Here is an 18883-nt window from a genome sequence, read left to right as displayed (position 1 = left end):
TTTTGTTTTTTCAGACTTTAAGTTCAGTGCAAGTCATTCCAACTTTAATCAGAATCAGTTGAACTCAATTAATTTTAAATTTAAGATCAATTAAGTGGCATGTTTTTGCCTAAAAGTAATGACACAGAATCGCCAGAGTAACAGGGTGTAACACGATTCAAAGCCCTTTAGTATCAAAAGTTCATGACTGCAGGATGACAGAGGGGTTAAGTATTTTTTGACAGAATTATAATCGAGACGTCTTTATTCAGGCTGGAAAATTTATAGAGGCTGTGTCTTTTCTTCCAGAGACCTTGTGATGGTGTCAAGTGCACACTGGTTTCCTGCAGGCCATTACCAGTGTGCAGGAGTTCCCCTCCATTCATCTGGGACAGTGGTCGCGCCATGTGATGCTTAAAAGCATGGTGGCGAACAGCACGACCGAAACAGAAGCTCTTTAGTTTCTGCCAAATATAAGACAATCTTCAGTTTGCGACCTGATTGAAACAAGTGTCTCTAACTCTGAATTAACACGGTGATGCCATGTAGTAAAATTCAGGACCCGTGCCTCGTACCACGTAATTTCACACATTTAATTGATCTGAATATAATGAGCCTCCTCTGGGTTAAAGAGGGGACAAATAACTTCTTTTTGTTGATTTGATAAAAGCCTTTCCATTTCAAACACATGACTCTTTTTAATCAAAGCTGAGCCTTCAAACTGCAATTTAGGCTTCTCACTCTGCGTGACACTACAGGATTGATAAACAAGGCTTTGTCTTGTTCCGAACCGCTTCAGGTGATTAGAGCCAAACTCACGACCATCACAGTGAACTTTGTATGTGTGTGTGTGTGTGTGTGTGTGTGTGTGTGTGTGTGTGTGTGTGTTTGGTTGACTTTGATTTACTCGTTACTTGTCACACACTGAGCCAGCTGAACATTTGTCACACTTAAAACTCAAACCTGAGATACTTGAGAAGCTAAAACAAGAGCTTGAGCGAGTCTTCCGTATTGTTTAGAAAATTAATTCTGTTTTCTGATTTGATTCTGATTCGTGACGTATCATTGAGCCGAATTCTTCTTGACGTACGGGAAGAGAAACCAGGAAAAAAAAAAGGAGAGAATTTCCTCTCCACTGTTTTCTCAGCACTTGCTGATTGTGGGAACTGAACTGTTGGGTTCCTCTTTATAATATTGTGAGTTTTTAAGCTTATCCTGCGAAGGGCCTTGAGATAATGTATGTTGTGACTTGGCACTATACAAATAATATTGAATTGAAGGTAAGAAAACACATAAAACAAAGAGATTATGCTGGTAAAATTAATAAAACAATTCATTAGAAGGTAAAAATGTATTTATCTTCCTAATGAATCTAAACTTCATGGTATAGTATAAAATAATAATGTTGGTTTTTAGTTAAATTTCAGCTGCAGTGATTCATTTTCACAGAAGCTGCTCCTCAACACAGATAAAAAAAAAAGCCTCAAGTTATCGGAGATAAATGTAATTTTTTAAAACAAGTTTATAGGATGTTATCTCAGTTTATAGATTATTAAAATGTCACAGTTCACAAGTAACTAAAAGACAGTCTCAGCTTCAGGGAATCAGTCTCACATAAAACCAGACCCGCAGAGTGAGAATATAAAAGTTTAACTCAATTGCATTTTGTTGCTTGTGAAGTTAATCATGACGTTTGACCAAGACTTTTGGTCTTTTATTTTTACCTGTCAACGAATTTACTTCCATTTCATGAGCTTATTTATTTATATACAGAATTATAAAATAATAATCAAAAACAATAAATAAATGTTTTCATAACCATTCAATTAATAAGAAAAGAATAATCACTGCAGTACACAGAAGTTACAGATGTTGACAAGCAGAAGTCAGAAGTTTAAAGATGTATTTGAACAGGTGGATGGGAGCATAAAACTTGCTAAATTATTAAATAATTTGAGGATGATGTTTAACACGACACATCTAATCATCAGTAAGGTCTCCAGACAGGCTCCTCACCTCTTATAGAAAGACACGCCCCTTCAGTATAATTGGTCAGTGCCGTGACAACGTTTCTGTCCTCCCCTGCGGTTTGGAGCGGTTGGTTGGGTCCATAATAGAAGCTGGCAGGCTGGAACGGACCACTGTGGCTCAGCGGAGGGGGAGGAGGAGGAAGAGGAGGAGGAGAAGACAGGTAGGAGCTGTAAGGAGAAGCCTGGGTGGTGTAAGGGAGGGCGGGCAGGTGGTGCATTCTGGGAGTTGGAGTGAAGGAGGAGGTCAGAGAGGTCACGTGGCCCAAGTACGATGGCTCATTGCTCCACAGAGAGGAGGCGAAGGATCTAGAGTCTGGAGGGGAAGAAATGATTTCTGCGTCAGGAGCTTTCGACCGTATGTCATCATGTTCTTCCTCAGGAGGAAGAGACTTTCTCACATGTTTTCTCTTTCTGATTTGAAAGATAAATATTTTAACTAACACACCTAATGATGTGGCGCTTCTGCTGGACGGCCTGAACACTCCTGACTTCACCTCCTTCTGCCTTTGTCCTGAGAGAGAGAGAGAGAGAGAGTGAAGAAGAAGAAGAAAATGAGTCTGACTGAAAGCCTGGAATAAACCATTACATCATCACCACTGCTGTGCACTAACGTCGAGGCAGTCGCGGCCCATCCACAGTGATCTTGATGGCTCTGTGTAAGGTGGCGATCTGAGGGGGCGAGGTCAGCACATTGATAGAGATGGTGAAACTCTTGCCTGAAATAAAAAACACAAGTACATGTACAGTAAAATTATAGAGGCTTTAAAGGCAATTTAGATGATTGATAGACTGACAAGTATTCCTGTCTTCTTTTAATTTATCCTTCTAACTTTAAGATGGTTGTCTGAGGTACAAGGCAAAACCATGTATCAACCAAACTGTAATAATAAAAAAAAATAGAGGAGGAGAAGGTGTTACTGTCCTTTCTTTACATCATATCAGTTTAGTATCTCACCTCTCCCGCTGCGGCCTATGAAGCGGAGGTCGTTGAATTGGGCGCAACCTTGCTTCATGGTTGCTGTGGCGTTGCGCAGCTCAGCGCTGCTGTTGTCGTCGTTGCCAGCCATCACTGTGACAACCACACCATCTGGCACGTCGTCACCCAGGGCAACCACCTGAAGGATGGAGAAACTTTAGTGTAAGTCCCTAGCATGTATTGTGCAGAGCATGGAAGGATAAAGTCAGGGTGAAATGTCCCAAATTTTTTATTTTTGATAGATAGTAGATAGATATAGTGATTGATTGATTACAGTGAAGGTTCTCGGCAGGGTCTTGTTACACCTCCAGTGCTGGGGCAGGCTGCTGCAGAGGAAGTTTGGGCTGTCAGTCTGTACCAGGCCTCTGGGGGGCGCTGTGCTGCACTGGTGGAGGCCCCGCACCTCCTGGTCTTCCAGTTGGAGGTTCGTGGGCGATGGTGTTGGCCGACGCTTCACTACAGGATCTGACAGGGAAAAAACATGGGTAAAGATCGTAAATATACATAAATATACATATATACATGCATTTATGTAGACCTTTATTAAGCTAACAAAACAAAAATCTAAAATATGAAATCAAGCTAGTTAGCTAATTAATCTAGCACTGATCTGGCAGCTAAACAATTCTAAACGAGTAAAACAGATGTATTAAAGTGATTACTTATACGGAAGATGCTGTCTACCGTTATTCTGCCTTTATTCCTCTTTTACTCGACATTTTTCCGCAGAATTAAACGTGAAATATTTTAACTACAACGGGTGACGCGCTTTTTTTGGACCACAAACGATAGAAAACTACAAGTACCACAGACGGCCGTGCGTCCGAGATACACATACGTCATCAAATCGCGCCGAAAATCGAACAAAACGAAAAAGTATCAGTATCAGTGGCAGCGTCTTTCTGAACGACTTTGGTGAGAGTTTTGACTAATTTTAACGCTTTATCCGTGTCTTTGACTCTACTCCTCTTCCTCCTCCACCTTCAAATTCACCTCCTCCTCCGCCACCTGCTCCTCCTGCACCTCCTCCTGCTCCTCCTTTCTCTCTTCTGTTTTCTGCATTGTGTTTTATTCACCGCAGTCTTTGAATAGGAGGGAACTGCTCTGTATTATCATTCACATTTTACTACCGGAGCGGAAGTTACTGCGGTCACTACACCTGTGTGTGTGTGTGTGTGTGTGTGTGTGTGTGTGTGTGTGTGTGTGTGTGTGTGTGTGTGTGTGTGTGTGTGTGTGTGTGTGTGTGCGTGCGCGCGCGCGCACGCCTCTCAAATCTGTTCTGCTATCTTGTTATTTCACGCTCAGCTCATTATCTTAGTTTCTCTAAATATCTTTTGTTGACACTGACCACCATCAGTGCGCACATGAAATTGTTTTTGTTTTGATTTCACATATTAATACTTTGAAAGTTTCATTCTTCATTTTATTTTATTTTATTTTACTTTGCTTCTCAGTTATGAGCATTAGAACTGAATATCTTTCGGTTTTGCTCTGACGGTTGGAAAAATTTTTTCTGACATTTTCTAAATCAAATGATGAATCACTTTACAGGAAATACTTAACAGATTGATCAATAATGATGATAATAATGCAGCCCAATATTTTTTCTTAATGATACCGCACCTTTGTTGACAGGTTAGTTTGTAGTGCAGCCTTTTTATTATCAGGTGTGTTGCTGCAAGAAAAGTGTCTATAGAGATCAAATATTGATCTAACCGACATACAACACATGCTGTGTGGTAATGCAGATTATACACATGTGGTGTGATGGTGAGGGAAAATAACTTTAGGTTTTTTTTTTTTATTCCTGGTTTAATGCAGCTCTGTGTCTTTGTTTTGTTCATGCCATCAGGTTGGGAGTGGTTATGAGCAGTCCCATGGCCGGCTCCACCGCCTCCAGCTCTAAAGACCGTCCGGCTTCCAGGACCAGCTTCATCCCAGAACTACAGAGCATGATGTAAGACACACACACACACACACACACACACACACACACACACACACACACACACACACATACACGAAACTCACCCCAGTACAGCGTGGGGCCGCTGCTGCTGCTGCTGCTGCTGAACAGACTGTTTGAAGCCATAGAAACCTGTTTAACAAATGACACAATAACCAGACTGGGAAGTATTTTGGCTAATTATACTTTGCAAACACCAAACTGCCACCAGGACATAAAACATCTTAATACATTCTGTAATACACTAAAATCATATTAAAAATAAATGTAAAAAGGTTTGTTTATTTGGCAAAATATAAGCTTAAGTACGGATGATGTTTTCGTTTTAATGTGAAACATAATAAAAGTGAAAACATTGCACTGCTGGGATGAAATAGAAATAGCAGAATCTGAAGTGTGTGAAAGAAATATTACAGTAGCATCATCACTAAGTAATAATGCAACATGTTTGGCTCCAGAAATTGGGGACCAATTGATAAGTGATTAATAAATAGAGCTGGACAAAAAAAAAAAAAAAAACCTCATTCATGTTCCTAAAAATACTTCATCAGCCGGCAGAAGGTCTTTTATCACAAAGTCAAGTTGAAATTAAGGGGCACATTTTTTATAGAGCTAAAACAATTTATCGATTAATCAATGAGTCATTAGACAGAAAATTAATCTGCATCATTTATGACCTTTTTAGGAAAAGTTGAGCTAATAAGACCTTGTTCCAGTAACTGAATATCTTTGGGTTTTCGGTAACAGTTTTCACCACTGTCTCATGTTTTCTAAACCGAATGATAAGTCAGTTCAGTCGGGACATAATTGGCAGATTATTTGATAATCTAAATAATAACGCAGCCCTACTTTGTAGCAGAACAAAAATGAATAATATCATATAGTTTAATACAAGAATAAAATACATTTCCTGAAATCTGTTCTTCTTGAAACATTTTTATCAAAAGAAAAACTGATTAAAAATGAATCTCCTGCGACTTTGAAGAGACAATGAGAACAGTAGAAAAAGGACAAAGACATTGTAAGTATTGTATTGTGAGTGAAATGTAAAAGTAAATTTCTAAAGACGCGACTTCCCATCAGTGTGTGTGTGTGTGTGTGTGTGTGTGTGTGTGTGTGTTTTGTGGTACTCACCTCGTGCTGTGTGTGGGCTGCAGAGAGATGATGTTGGTCAGAGAGGCTGAAACCCAACTAAACCCCAAAACCTAAAACCAATGCTCAGCCTGAGACCAACCTGCCCACAATCCCAAACCAAAGCCAGGCTCACCTGTGTGACTGACAGCTGCAGACAGCCAATCAGCTGCTCCCAATAAGGGGGGGGGCATGACAAAACGACAAAGCGGGGGGGGGGGGACTGTCAGGTGTTTGTATGTGTCGGATAGAGAGAATAGATGGAGAGACAGAGGGGAGGAGAAGAAATGAGAAAAGGAAAGAGCTTCAGGATGTGGCTTTAGGTTCTGCTGCCGTCGTGGAAGTGGCTTGTCTGGATGCAAATTGAGGTTTGACCAAATTGTGGTCAAAGTGTGTGTGGACTGTCGACCTCAGTGTGTGTGTATGAGACGGACAGAGACACACATTTGGGAGCTCTGTTTTTTATTCGTTTAATGTTTTGCCTCATGAGTTTTCTTACTTGAGATGCGACGTGATAAAGTGTTAGAGATGCAGATTATTGGTGAGACAGACTTTATGTTCATGAATTCAACCTGAGCGCTACAGATGTAAAATAAACCAAATCTTATATGATACCTAGACGAGCAGCCATATAATAGAATATAAAGTTGTGAGCAGTTAGCGCCACTGATGCTGACAAAAACCGCGAATAACACTCGTTGAGCTACGACTTACAACAGTAAGCAGCTCATTATCTCTCGCAGCAGTTTGGCTGTGGTTCACGGTTTCAGATGATTCACTTGAAAATCAGCTTGTTTCTACTTTACTCTCAGTACATTATTGTTTCGTGTCTCTGTGTTTTTTCCAGGTTCGCTCTGGGAGACGCTCGCAGGCCTCTGCACGAGACGGCGGCTCTGGTGGAGGACATCGTACACACACAGCTCATTACTATGGTAACATACTCTTGTACACAGACGTAATGGTGATGATGAGCGGTCCGGGAATGTATAAATTCTTTTTACAATTCCTATTTTCAATTTCTATTAAAATATGAAATTAAGGAAATGCTTTAATACTTCTCCTCTGAAGTCTCTGGTCCTCCATAGTTCTGTTTGTGAATTACCGACACACTTTGAAAGATTTTTGTGATTATTTTTATGGCAAAATTAGAACTAGATATGTAAGATATATATTGTATTTACATGACACAGTAGATGGATAACTTCGTCTGCCTCGTCTCATCGCTTCAATGTCGTATCGACTGAAAAAAGAAAGTCCAGACCTTTAACAGGATTTTCTTGTTTCTTGTCATTAAAAGTTAAAGTTGTCAGATAAAGTTGATTTCAAAATCTTGAGTCAGAAGCATGAAAGCAGTTAAACATCTGTGTGTCTCCGAGCAGCCACATTATCCTCTTATTCCTGAACCTTGGAATGACACACACATTAATGTAACTAACGCTCCGTGATGCTAATTCGTCTCATGTGATTGGTTCATTTATCAGCTGCATCAGGCCTGCGAGGGCGCCGCTCTTCGTGGTTCAAGGGTCATTTCTGCCGAGGACATCCTGTTCCTGATGAGGAGGGACAAGGTGCGCAAAAAAATGTGTTGAAAAATGTATTAAATTGAGTTATTAAAGTTGTAGCTTTAAAAATGAATGAAATCCCCCTCTCTCTTTCTGTCTCCCTCCATGTCCATTTCAGAGGAAGGTGGCGAGGTTATTGAAGTATCTCCAGTTTAGAGATTATAAATCGAAGCTACTCAAAACTCTAGAGGACGAAGAGACGCCACAAGAAACGGGTACAACCGCTCTCACACGTTCTGTACGACCCGTGATCACTGTTACTTGGAGAAACAGTTGGGTCGGTTTTATTCATCCTGTGCGTTTGCAGACAGGTGGGGTGCTCAAGGTGCTCCGGGTACCGCGGGTGGCGTCGCCGGCGGTAACCATCGAAGGCAGCGATTGGCTCACGACTTCCTGGCGTGGATGGATCAGACTGGAGAACTCCTGTCATTAGCCGAGCGACAAGAAGTAGATCCCGTCAAACAGGAGAGGTTGGAGGTCAGACGCTGATTTGACTGTAGAATTTATTTATTTATTTTTACAGAAAGTGTTGATTATTTAGTGTGTGTGTCCTTTTGTCTTTGTATCTTCAGCGTTTAGAGCGTCAGACTCGAAATATGGACCAGGCTCAGTACTCCGAGTTCTGTGAGAGTCGACAGCTCAGCTTCGGTAAGATTTGAATCAAATTATTTAGTCTAATAAACCGTTTTAATGAAGCTGGTAAAACCAAAGACATTAAGTTTGTATGGTTCCTGAAGGACTGATGTGTGTCGTTCCAAACCCTGTAATTCCTATATACTTTATACTAAATGTTGAACCTCTTTCGAGCAGAATTTTATCATTGATTTAATCTGTTGATTATTAATTAATTGATTGTTTAGTTTATAAAATGTCAGAAAATCGTGGGAAATACCCGTCACAGTTTCCCAAATCAGTCTGAAACAGTCAGTTTCCAGTAATAAATAAATAGGAGCAAGACTAATTGATTAATCCACTATTTGCTTCAGCACTAAACCCAGTGAACTTTATGTGGCGTAAAATGTCACATTAAAAGATGAAAGTACACAGAATAATATTGTACTTTATGGCTCTGCTGGACATTTATGATTCTTTATTTCACTTGAAACATCTAAGACCCTCTGAAGTCCCATGACCCAGTCCTTAGGGTAGCATTTTATAAATACTACCAAAACTACACGGAGCTATGAATGTGTAATGTGTGTAAAGCGCTTCGACTAGAAAAGTTCTACATAAATGCAGAATGTTGTGTCTGTGTGTAAACGCGGTTCCAGCTAAGAAAGCCTCAAAGTTTCGGGACTGGCTGGACTGCAGCAGTTTGGAGCTGAAACCCAACAGCATCGCCATGGAGATCCTGTCATACCTGGCCTATGAGACTGTTGCCCAGGTAACATGTTCACTCATGGCGTCTTACGTTATCGCGTCAATTCTCTCTCGTGTCAAACTCTTTGATGTCTCCTTTTCCTTCTCCAGATTGTGGATTTGTCTCTGTTGGTAAAGCAGGAAATGATGGCCAAGACCAATCCCATCAGTCATGTGATCTCTGCCAGTTACATCCACTACAACACACACACTGAGGTACACACACACACACACACACACACACACACACACACTGAGGTACACACACTGAGGTACACACACACACACACACACACACACACACACACACACACCTGTACCATGTAATTTTCAATCACTTATACCAGGGTTCTGGAGCCTGTGGTTACGTCTCCAGTAACATCCGTCCTCCGTCTTTCTCTCTCCGTCAGGTAAAGAAAGATCCAGACTCACCTGAGGCCACGCCCCCCTCCACACCGGGCTCTTCCCACTCATCAAAGCCCCTCCCACAGGGTAACGGCAGTCTAGACGGCCGAGCGAGACAGAGGAAGCGCAAAAAGGTGTGTGCGCTCTGTGCAATACTTCTTGTTTTTAGACAATTATAATAGTGACCAATCTTCCCAGATGAAAACATAAGAGATTAAGATTACTTTGAAATGACTCCTGTAAAAAGCTCCGCCGTCGTTATAGCCCCAGATTATGACACGTTTTACATTCGGTCATTTACAATATTTTCATTCTAATGTGAAGACGATGGGACACCCAATGTTCTGCCCCTGCATGATGATCGAAACGCCTCCTTCACACAACCAGGAATATATTTCTGCTTGAGAGATAGTAAATCCCCACCATGTGTCGTTTGCATTAAACTTCTTTAAAAAAAGCGGACGACTTCTCCACTTGTGCACAGATGCAAAGGCGGCGACGGCGACGTCCCGTCTCATGTGAATGAATACAGTGTCGTGTGTTTCAGAGCTGTCCGGCTGCAGTGGAACCTCCCAGCGGAGCCATCCAGCCCTGTCACATCAGAGAGGCTATTAGAAGATACAACTACAGACACACGGTACGTACACACAGCCTTTAACAGTACACTGATCAGGATAGCACCTATATAGCATATTATATCTTTTTCTTAACGTATAGTCTCTAAATACAACACTCAGATGCCATATGTTTGCTAAGTGTTACTGTAATTATTCCTCCTCTCCATGCTGACTGTGACGTGATCCTGAGGGAGTCACATAACAGTCCTCACTCTGTCCAAAGTTTAGCTGAATATGAACATGGTATCTTCCAAAGTATTTACAGACCTTGGACTGTGGATTTTGTCAGTACAGTATAGGGACAGTAAATGTTCCAATAACACACTGTAGACCTGAAGAAAAGAACCTAAACTCTTATGAAACGACGTATGTGACGGTGTGAATTCCTTCTCTCTTTCTCTCAGAGTGCGTACCGGAGGAGTGGGATGGCCTTCCTCGCCTGCTGAGCGTTATGACATTATCAAACACATTCTTTCACACATCTGTAAATGTATTTTTTTTTGTTGCTGCAATAAAGAGTTTATACATAGCTTTGCTAAAGGATACCAGATTGCACTTGTGTAACATTTACTCCACGGAAATACTTACTGCAAGGTCATTGTTGAAAAGAAACTTTATTGGTCACTAATACAGAAACACAAGGGACTACTGAGCATGCTCAAAACTCAGCGTGTGACATCATAGCAACATGAGCACATGGAGGCGGGGCTTATCTCTGGAAATGCCGCAATAATTGAATAATTGAAAAATGATAGAAGGGTTTAGTACGTCGACTCGGAAACCTTTGTGTTCCTCAGAGCTGCTGTTCGCTTGATATCCGTGTCTCCATGAGGAGGATTTGAGTGTGTGTAGCGTGTGTGTGTGTGTGATTAGCGTGTGTGTTGCTCAGTATTTCTGAGCGCTGTTGATCAGCGACTCCCTCTCCATCAGCAACTCTCCGTATCTCTGCTGGAGCTCTCGCTCTCTCTCCATCTGCCTCTCCACGTCCTCCCGCAGACCCTGAGCAGAGATGGCGATAATTAGATTGTGTATGAGATCAGACACGTGTTAATCTTCTGACGGTTTGAACGATATTTGATCTTCCACACATGTAACTCTACCAAGCTACAGATCAATAGCAGCAGAAAATAGATGACTGGATTAACCTGTTAAAAATGAAACTTTAAAAAGTACATGTGAAATGTAACTGGAGATTTTCCAGCCAGTTTATTAATAATAATAATTAAAAAAAAACATTAGTACCAATAAGAGGCTGGAGAAAACACTTAACACCTTTGTAAATTACATTTAAGACTTTAAGACCTGCAGATATCACATTTGAAAAGTTAGAACCAACAGGTGTAATGATTAATCATTAACTGACTTCAGCACTAGAATACTGTAAACCTTTCCTGGTCAATACATTAATGTGATCAGAGTGAAGGATGCTGGGAATGACACCAAGTGACGATTCGCTCGTTCAGTAACGTGTGAGTATCTTGAATGTGTTACCTCTTGTCTCCTGGGAATGGCCGTATCTTCCTGTTTCTTCAGCTGAGTGAAGGTCTGGAGCTCTGTGGCTGCCTGCTCCACCTGGTGGACAACACAAAACATAACATCAGTGTTGTTGTTACAGTGCAACAGTCGCCACAATAATTCACAGCCTGCAGGGGAACTGGCTACAAACTAGTCAAACACTGATCATCCATCATCGGTTTTTCCACATTAAACTGCTGCATCTTTCAGCAAATTCTTCAGGAATAAGAAACTGAGACAAACTTCACCATCTTCTGACAGAAAAATATGGATATGAACTAAATTTAAACTGAGACTGAAGAATGAATAAGGAAGCGAGTCCCTGCAGTGTTCAGCACCTGTTCCCAGAGTTCATTGTGCTGCTTCAGGAGCCCCAGCGCTCTGGACTGAAACCCTCCCAGCAGGATTTTGAGCTTCTTCTCCAGCTTGGCCGCTCTCCTGGCCTCCGCTGTCATGTGACCACGGTTCACCTGCAGGGAGACACGTACACAGACCTCAGAGCTGTTCAGTGATTGATTTCAGGATGAGTTTGAACAGCTGTTTTCGCATCTCTGTGGGTTCTCACGTCTAGTTTTTTCTCCAGGCTTTCGATACGATCTTTCTTTGATGCCAGGTTAGCTCGGGTGTATCTGTTCTGACCAGGTAGATATAACACCTGCAGAAAGAGAGAGAGAGAGAGAGAGAGAGACTGATGAATAAACAGCTATGGACCAACGGTTGGTTTCATGTGAAGAGGAAAGTGGTTAAAGGCAGTCCATCTTTAAAGAGTTAAAGATTCTCCCTGGCGGAATCCAAGTGTCCACCTTCAGGACGTGCAGACTGTCGTGTGTACAGTGACATCATCCCGTCAAGTCTGCGAGGGACCACTGACCCTCTAGGGAAAAGTATTTTTCTGAATGGTTCTTAATGGCACTGATATTGGCAACATGTGCAGGTCAGCTGCTTCTCACAGCAGATCTGGAATGTGCAGTAAAATTATCCTTTTACGTGAGCTGCCAAACACAATATAATGTCAACCTACAGATTATTACAAAGCCAGCTCATTCAGCATGTTCATTTTCTGTAAGTGCAAGAAGAAACTTTACGACATCAATAAATGAAAAACAAAAAACAAATGTCTTCAAACTGCGGATTTGAACAGACCTGAGCAGTCACACACTTCCCTGGAACGAGCCCATAAAATCTGACCGTTTGGATTCAGCCTTTGACATTTTACTGAGGGACAGAGGGATGCTTACCTGTCCGTAGCATTCCTCCCACACCTGGCTGTAGGCCTCCATGCTGAGGTCACCGTGGCCCATTCCTGTCTTCACCACCTCCATTTCCGCTGCCAGCATTGCTTTAGCCTGTTTATTAACGAGCCGCAGAGGTACACGACTGGTTATACTGATATCAAAAACCTTCCACTGTCACAGTGCCACACATGCAAAACATCAGTCGATTCGTATGTGCGTTACCTGCTCCATCTCCTCTGTGCTGATCGGCTTGTAGGGGTGTGTTTCCAGGTAAGATATGTGCGACGCGTTGTTAGATGTGGAGGTGGGGCCTCTGCTTTTGCCGCGCTGCAGCTGGTTGGCGGCGTTGGCCGACGGGTGGTGCAGGCAGTCGTGGTGCAGCATGGTGATCATCTCCTGTTTGATCAGCTCCTCGGCCAGCTGGAGGTCAGGGAGCGGCTCTATGGAGGCGGGACGGAGGACGGACTCGTTTACCTGCAGAGGACGGATGTCGACAAACTGATTTGCTGAAACAAATGAAAGCTCTAATGTGCAATAACATGAATATATACATCATCCACCTGGAGGAAAAGAGTCACGTTGTTCCAACACAAAAACAATTATACAACAAAAGTTAATTAGACCAAGTGGATGTGCTCCACTGGGAAATATAAACTTCACAATGTCACAAAATGTGTTACCTCAGTAGGTCTGGGGAGACTCCTCTGAACAGCAGTGTGTCGCAGCTTCAGCTCCTTCTCTCTTTCTGCCTCCCGTACAGCCTGACACAAGACAAGACAACAAAACAAGAGCGAAACAAGAGCGTAAATTTGTCTTCAAAACTCTGAAGTGATACGACGTGTTCTGTGTATATATATATATCTGCGTATCTGTGTACACACCTGCTTGCGCGCCTCTATGTCGGCCGAGTCCTCCACGAACCCGGTGTCCGTTTCTGTTTCCTCGAGTTCTTTCTCTGCGTTTTCTGGGAGAACAATCTCAAAATCGTTCTTAGGAACAGGAAGTGACATCAGTCCCTGCCTCAGCTGCTGCAGGCTTTCCCTTTGCTGTGCGTGGAGAAGAAAAGACAACAGTAAGTTTGCAGTTAATTCACAGACCTGTTCATTACTTACCTTATTAATTACTCTTAATTTTGCACATTTCAAAGTGAATAAACTATAATTACAAACCACAAAACCCGTATTAGACAGTGCCTTCTTTTGTAATATTTAATTTTTTGTTTAAATATATGATTTCATGGTTTTGGCTGGTTACATTTACTTCTGACTATCTGGCATCAGAAAACTTATATTGATGTTTTGTATTGACAGTCTCACATGTGTATGATGAGTGTGTGTTTACCATGTGTTTGGCGTACGCAGGGTCAGTCAGTTGCTCCTCACTGTTAATATTCAGTTTGTCTCTCAGGGGTGTACGGCCAGGGGTCAAACCTGGGGTCGCGGCCCCACGCGGTGTCATCACTCCTCCGGCTTGAGGGGTCATGCTCTCTGACCCCTGACCTGGTCCGGGAGTTCTGTTGACAGACGACGTGACCATGAATGTTAGCATTTTCAGTACGGCCGGGTTTGTCATTTAAACGCATGGTGTTATATGAGAGCAGGTGAAAGCGTCGTTGACCTGAATGGTGTGCTGAGAACAGTGTTGGGTGTCTGTATCTGCTGGCGCTGAGGCGTCACTCCACTGAAGTCGCTCTCGTGCAGCGGAGTGTTGAGGCCTCCCTTCAGGGGAGTGTCGATGTTGGTCAGAGCCATCAGGTTCTGGGCTTCCTGAAAATACAGACACACACGAATTGTGAACGTGTGACAGAGAAAGGCGAATACCATCCAGAGATGTGGATGACGACGGTGCATGATGAACAGAAAGTGCTCAGAGTATTAACCACAGGTGATCAGTTTTAAGGTGATTGGTGACTAGAATTAATTCTGTTCTACTGATCACATATTTTTAATGTAGATCTGCTGATCGGGGCATCCCTTATTCAGAGTGTGTGTGTGTTTATGGTGTCCAGGTGTTGTTACCTGTAGTATCCTGTCCTGGGCAGCAGGGGTGCGGGGGGTACGTAGTCCTGTTGTCATGGTGTTGGTGACGCTGTACTCTGACAGGAGGGTGGACGAGGCCGAGTTGCCGCTTTCGCTCTCCTCAGCGGCTTGACGGGCGACCTCACTGGCGACACCCAACTTGACGACTTCCTCCAACTCAGCGTCACTGATCTGTGAAAAAACGGAAATAAAAATACAGCATCTGGTAAGAGAGAATACTGAGTGCATTAAAACAGGACAGGTTTGAACCATCTACGTCGGTCTGAGAGATTTATCAAACATTAAAATTAAAGTATACACAGTTACCTGTGGCGCAGGCAAAACCAGTTTGGAGCGTTTCTTGGTGAACTCGGCCACTCCGCTGGTTTGGAGGATGGCAGACGGCAGATCGCTCTCTTTCTTCTTCTTTATCTTCTGTTTATCTTTCTTTCTGTCCCTCTCCTCACGCTCACTACACACGAACAACACGGTTTATGAAAGAGGAACATACATTTATACAGCGTACACTGTGCGTCAATCATGTTCCATAAGTGTTTGTGTTTCATGTTTAATATTATATTTGTGTATATGAAGTTGCAGAGTAGAGGCTGTTGTATCTGTGTATTTACTGTTCTTTTGTATGAAGCCTTTCTGTGTGTGTTCCCATGTCAAACAAACTGTGTGTGTGTGTGTGTGTGTGTGTGTGTGTGTGTGTGTGTATGTGTGTGTGTGTGTGTGTGTATAAGACGCAGTGAGTAATGTTACTGACTTGCGCAGCTCTCCGTCCAGGTGCTGCTGTCTGAGTCGTTTGAAGTTTGGCTCCAGAGCGTTGTACTGCTCCATGCTGGTGTCATAGAAACCCTTACAATTAAAAGGCAACAATTAATACTGTAGCTGAAAACAGTCACGTCGATGCTGATGTTGTGGATTCTGTTCAATTAAACAACAAACACAATGAGTAATATTCGATAATATTGAACCATTTCCCAGCTCTAGTTACCTGTGCAGGTTTCTTCTCAAAGGGGATTTCAGCGTTGTAATCCACTCCTCTCTTCTTCTTCCTCTTCTTCTGAACATCGATTCCTGCTGCTCTCAGCTCCCTGCGCTTCTGCAGAGCAGCCAACCGTCTGCAGCGGGATGTGAATTACAGACAGTCAATTATAACTACTTTTACAGAATGTTAGCGGCTGTATAAGCAAGAAAAAAACCTCAGAAAGTATCTTAGAACAAACAAACAAAAAGAAATCCTGTCAAAGTGTGTGTTTGTGTGCGTATGAACTCAGTCTAACCTGGCTTCCTCCAGCTGTTTCTCTCTGGCCTTCCTCTTGGCTTTCTTGCCCTGGGTGTTGGCCAGTCGAGCCCTGGCCTCTGACAGCATCTCCAACTCATCTACAGAGAGTGTGATGGACAGAAGTGGAGAAAAGGCGATAAGTGAATAAATGTAAATATAAGTACTAACAAGTAAATATTCTAAGGATCGGGGAGAAAATTCTGTCACTTGAATCAGAACATTCAAATAAAAGTTTCTGGACAACCTCATCATTACATCATTGTCAGTATTGGGTATGTTACTGCACCTTCGTCCATATCCACAGGGTCGGGTCTGGCAGGTTTAGTTTCAGGATTAGGGTCGATCTCTCCTGGTTTTAACTTCCTGGGGTCGTCACCCACTTCCTCCTCATTGTCTCTTTGTGCTGCCTTGTCTCTGAACACACACACACAAACATATATTAATTGTGAATCAATAACAATTCCAAACAGTTTTAACAGAACACTATAAAGTGCTGCTGTATAAATGTGCGTCAGGTCATATAGTGCCATACAGCAGGTATTCGTAGTGCTCCAGACACTGGGCAGCAGTGCGTCCTATGATAGGAGCGATGGTCCTCCACTGAGTGGGCATCAGCTTGGCCAAGTGAAGCAGCTTCTCCTCCTCTTCTCTGGACCATTCTGTCTTCTTGATGCTGGGGTCCAACCACTCGTACCTGCGGGCAGACACAAATCCAAAGTATATCCCCCCCTTATTAACCAGATAATCTGATTGATCTCTTTCGCACAGCAGCAGAACTATATACGGAGAGAAGATGAACAACATCAGGAACAATCACAGACATCAGAATTAAAATTGCTGTTCACAAGTGTAGGACTGTTACTAAAGACGACTTCTACTACCATGAAAACTGAATACAAGTAGGGTTTAGAAAACGTCTGTGGTACAATTACTGTGACTGCCATCTCATGTTTCTGTATCAGACTCACCATCTGGCTTTACACTGTTTGGCAGACTTGCGGTGCAGCAGGGAGGCGATACGAGACCACTGGTTTTTCCCATATTTCATCACCGCTGCCTTGAGGATCTCATCCTGGATAAATGGACAGATTAGAAAAGAGAGAGACAAAAAAAATCCATGAGTATAATCTTTACAAGCAAAATTTGTTTCCAAGTCCAGACTTACCCCCACTATACATGTCACTTTTATTATTTCTGCAGGACCCAGAAATCCACCAGAGCTCAAATTATTAGTTCACCGATTAGTTGAGTGACAGAAAATTAATTGGTGTTTATAGGAAAAAGTGCCAAAAATGTACTGTTGCAAGCTTCTAAAATGTTAATATTTGCTAGTTTTCCAGTTTTCTATGATAGCAAACTCAACATCTATATATTGTTGACAGCAGGCCAGCCAATAAAAGCAGTTAGAATATGTTAACTGGGGCTTCAGGGAATAATGATGGAAATTTTTCACTATTTTCTGACATTTTATCCACTTTTGACAATGAAAATAAGTATTGGTTGTAGCCTTACAGTTCTCATATGATGAAACAATACAAACTCGCCTTACTTTTTCTGTGTTAACAACACCTCAACTTTCCTTGCTCAATGCCCACAACAGATATTCTTTTTGACATATTGCACAAACTTTTTCTCAGAATGTATGCCTGTGTGTGAGTGTGTGTTTTTGTGGATGTGATGGCATCAGGATGTGGAGACAGTAAACTAAGAATTGCATTGCACTGACAACTTGTTTATTTCTACATATGACATCAAAGGCTTCGATTTTGAAATTACAACAAATGATCTAAATCAATATAAATATAAAACGGCTGCCATATTAAAATTAGATTCAGAGACAGAGTCCATTTAAGGATGCGACAGTTGAAATTGAATTTCAGAGGCTCCGATTTCCGATACATTTGCAGTCAATCAAATTCTATTGACCCAGTGCAGTAACCCTGTGGTATCTGGGGGCCCTGGGCATTTACCCGCTTCGCCAGGTTGGCAATCAAGCTTCGGCTCAAACATTGTAAACACAGCTGATTAACTACAGATACTTCTGGATCAGCCCCGTGTCTGTATCCGGTACGGTGTACACAACTTCACAGAAACAGTAAGCAAACTGTTTTGACACAGTTTGCAGCACAGCCAATGAACCAAACTTGCTAAGCGAGCTAAGTTAGCAGCTAGCTTGATGCTAACTACGACCCATAGGTTTACTATAGCTGGTTAGCATCGAACTAACGCAGCTAGCCATGTAAACACGTACCTCAGTGTTGCGCCAGACGCCTCCTTTTATCATAATACGCGGCATTTTGGCGGCTGGTTGCGCTCTCTTCCTGCAGTAGAAATGTTATAACTGATTCTCAACCTCCTGTGAAGACAAGTGGCGTTAAATAGTTTCCCCAATACAAACAAAAACTAAGAGACAACGACAGCCAGACACTGCGACGGAGTAACGAACGTGCACTACGCCGGAAACTTGTGTCGCAGAATACGACGGAGCTGCCGAAATGTATTGTGGGTATTATGTTACAGGTGTTACAACGAAATATGCGCCCAGTGCGATTAGTGTTTTTCATTACTAAGTTTAGCCCATCCCTGTCTCCAACCAGTCGTTTTTAAACTTGACACAACCATTTAGCTCCGACGTCTAACCATAACCTGATGTAAGTCGTAACCACAACCGCAGGAGGAAGCGGTACTAGAGACATTATCTGAAGGGTAAACAAACTTCTGCGTAACACCAGCACATATTAAAATCCTAATAAGTGCTTTGTTTTCCAGTTTAAAAAAAAAAAAATACAAATACAGAAA

The 18883-nt window shown here is 42.3% G+C and overlaps 3 protein-coding genes across 4 annotated transcripts; 1 reads left to right on the top strand and 2 right to left on the bottom strand.

The window, feature by feature from the left end:
* Positions 1-1032: 1032 nt before the first annotated feature.
* Positions 1033-3359, bottom strand: LOC130181598 (runt-related transcription factor 3-like). Its single transcript, XM_056395916.1, has 5 exons — positions 3260-3359; positions 2965-3124; positions 2621-2725; positions 2455-2520; positions 1033-2322 (listed from the first exon to the last, which is right to left on the bottom strand). Exons 2-5 carry the CDS (start codon positions 3074-3076, stop codon positions 1967-1969), a joined length of 639 nt encoding a protein of 212 aa, XP_056251891.1. The 5' UTR covers positions 3077-3124; positions 3260-3359; the 3' UTR covers positions 1033-1966.
* Positions 3344-10568, top strand: supt3h (SPT3 homolog, SAGA and STAGA complex component). 2 transcript variants are annotated; one of them, XM_056395913.1, is made up of 12 exons: positions 3344-3470; positions 4838-4942; positions 6930-7014; positions 7564-7650; positions 7763-7859; positions 7952-8121; positions 8217-8292; positions 8916-9028; positions 9115-9219; positions 9414-9542; positions 9956-10045; positions 10430-10568. In XM_056395913.1, the coding sequence occupies exons 1-12, from the start codon at positions 3421-3423 to the stop codon at positions 10469-10471; spliced, it is 1149 nt and encodes a 382-aa protein (XP_056251888.1). In that variant the 5' UTR covers positions 3344-3420; the 3' UTR covers positions 10472-10568. The 2 variants fall into 2 exon arrangements, with proteins under 2 accessions (XP_056251888.1, XP_056251890.1); XM_056395915.1 differs by lacking the exon at positions 3344-3470 and adding an exon at positions 3833-3900.
* A 52-nt stretch (positions 10569-10620) lies between these two features.
* Positions 10621-18550, bottom strand: cdc5l (CDC5 cell division cycle 5-like (S. pombe)). Its single transcript, XM_056395912.1, has 19 exons — positions 18336-18550; positions 17053-17156; positions 16617-16778; positions 16371-16498; positions 16083-16182; positions 15794-15920; positions 15563-15654; positions 15121-15265; positions 14794-14985; positions 14393-14541; positions 14117-14288; positions 13657-13821; positions 13456-13536; positions 12998-13249; positions 12779-12886; positions 12106-12195; positions 11879-12010; positions 11517-11597; positions 10621-11024 (listed from the first exon to the last, which is right to left on the bottom strand). Exons 1-19 carry the CDS (start codon positions 18378-18380, stop codon positions 10911-10913), a joined length of 2439 nt encoding a protein of 812 aa, XP_056251887.1. The 5' UTR covers positions 18381-18550; the 3' UTR covers positions 10621-10910.
* Positions 18551-18883: the final 333 nt, after the last annotated feature.

This window comes from Seriola aureovittata, chromosome 14, assembly GCF_021018895.1.
Source record: "Seriola aureovittata isolate HTS-2021-v1 ecotype China chromosome 14, ASM2101889v1, whole genome shotgun sequence".
In the NCBI taxonomy this organism is placed as follows: Eukaryota; Metazoa; Chordata; class Actinopteri; order Carangiformes; family Carangidae; genus Seriola; species Seriola aureovittata.
The sequence above is the reverse complement of the archived record's forward strand: the minus strand, read 5'-3'. Positions and strand labels throughout refer to the sequence as shown.

What these genes read in the sequence shown, in the direction of transcription:
- cdc5l (XM_056395912.1), bottom strand. Translation starts at nt 18,380, where the DNA reads ATGCCGCGTATTATGATAAAAGGAGGCGTCTGGCGCAACACTGAG. An exon ending in CCCTGTGGATATGGACGAAG is followed by an intron (nt 16,183 to 16,370) that starts GTGCAGTAACAT and finishes CACTCTCTGTAG; the next exon opens with ATGAGTTGGAGATGCTGTCA. An exon ending in CCATTCCCAGGAGACAAGAG is followed by an intron (nt 11,025 to 11,516) that starts GTAACACATTCA and finishes ATCTCTGCTCAG; the next exon opens with GGTCTGCGGGAGGACGTGGA.
- supt3h (XM_056395913.1), top strand. Translation starts at nt 3,421, where the DNA reads ATGGTGTTGGCCGACGCTTCACTACAGGATCTGACAGGGAAAAAACAT. An exon ending in GAGTCGACAGCTCAGCTTCG is followed by an intron (nt 8,293 to 8,915) that starts GTAAGATTTGAA and finishes ACGCGGTTCCAG; the next exon opens with CTAAGAAAGCCTCAAAGTTT. An exon ending in GACAGAGGAAGCGCAAAAAG is followed by an intron (nt 9,543 to 9,955) that starts GTGTGTGCGCTC and finishes CGTGTGTTTCAG; the next exon opens with AGCTGTCCGGCTGCAGTGGA.
- LOC130181598 (XM_056395916.1), bottom strand. Translation starts at nt 3,076, where the DNA reads ATGGCTGGCAACGACGACAACAGCAGCGCTGAGCTGCGCAACGCCACA. An exon ending in CATAGGCCGCAGCGGGAGAG is followed by an intron (nt 2,726 to 2,964) that starts GTGAGATACTAA and finishes TTTTTATTTCAG; the next exon opens with GCAAGAGTTTCACCATCTCT. An exon ending in TGGGCCGCGACTGCCTCGAC is followed by an intron (nt 2,521 to 2,620) that starts GTTAGTGCACAG and finishes TCTCTCTCTCAG; the next exon opens with GACAAAGGCAGAAGGAGGTG.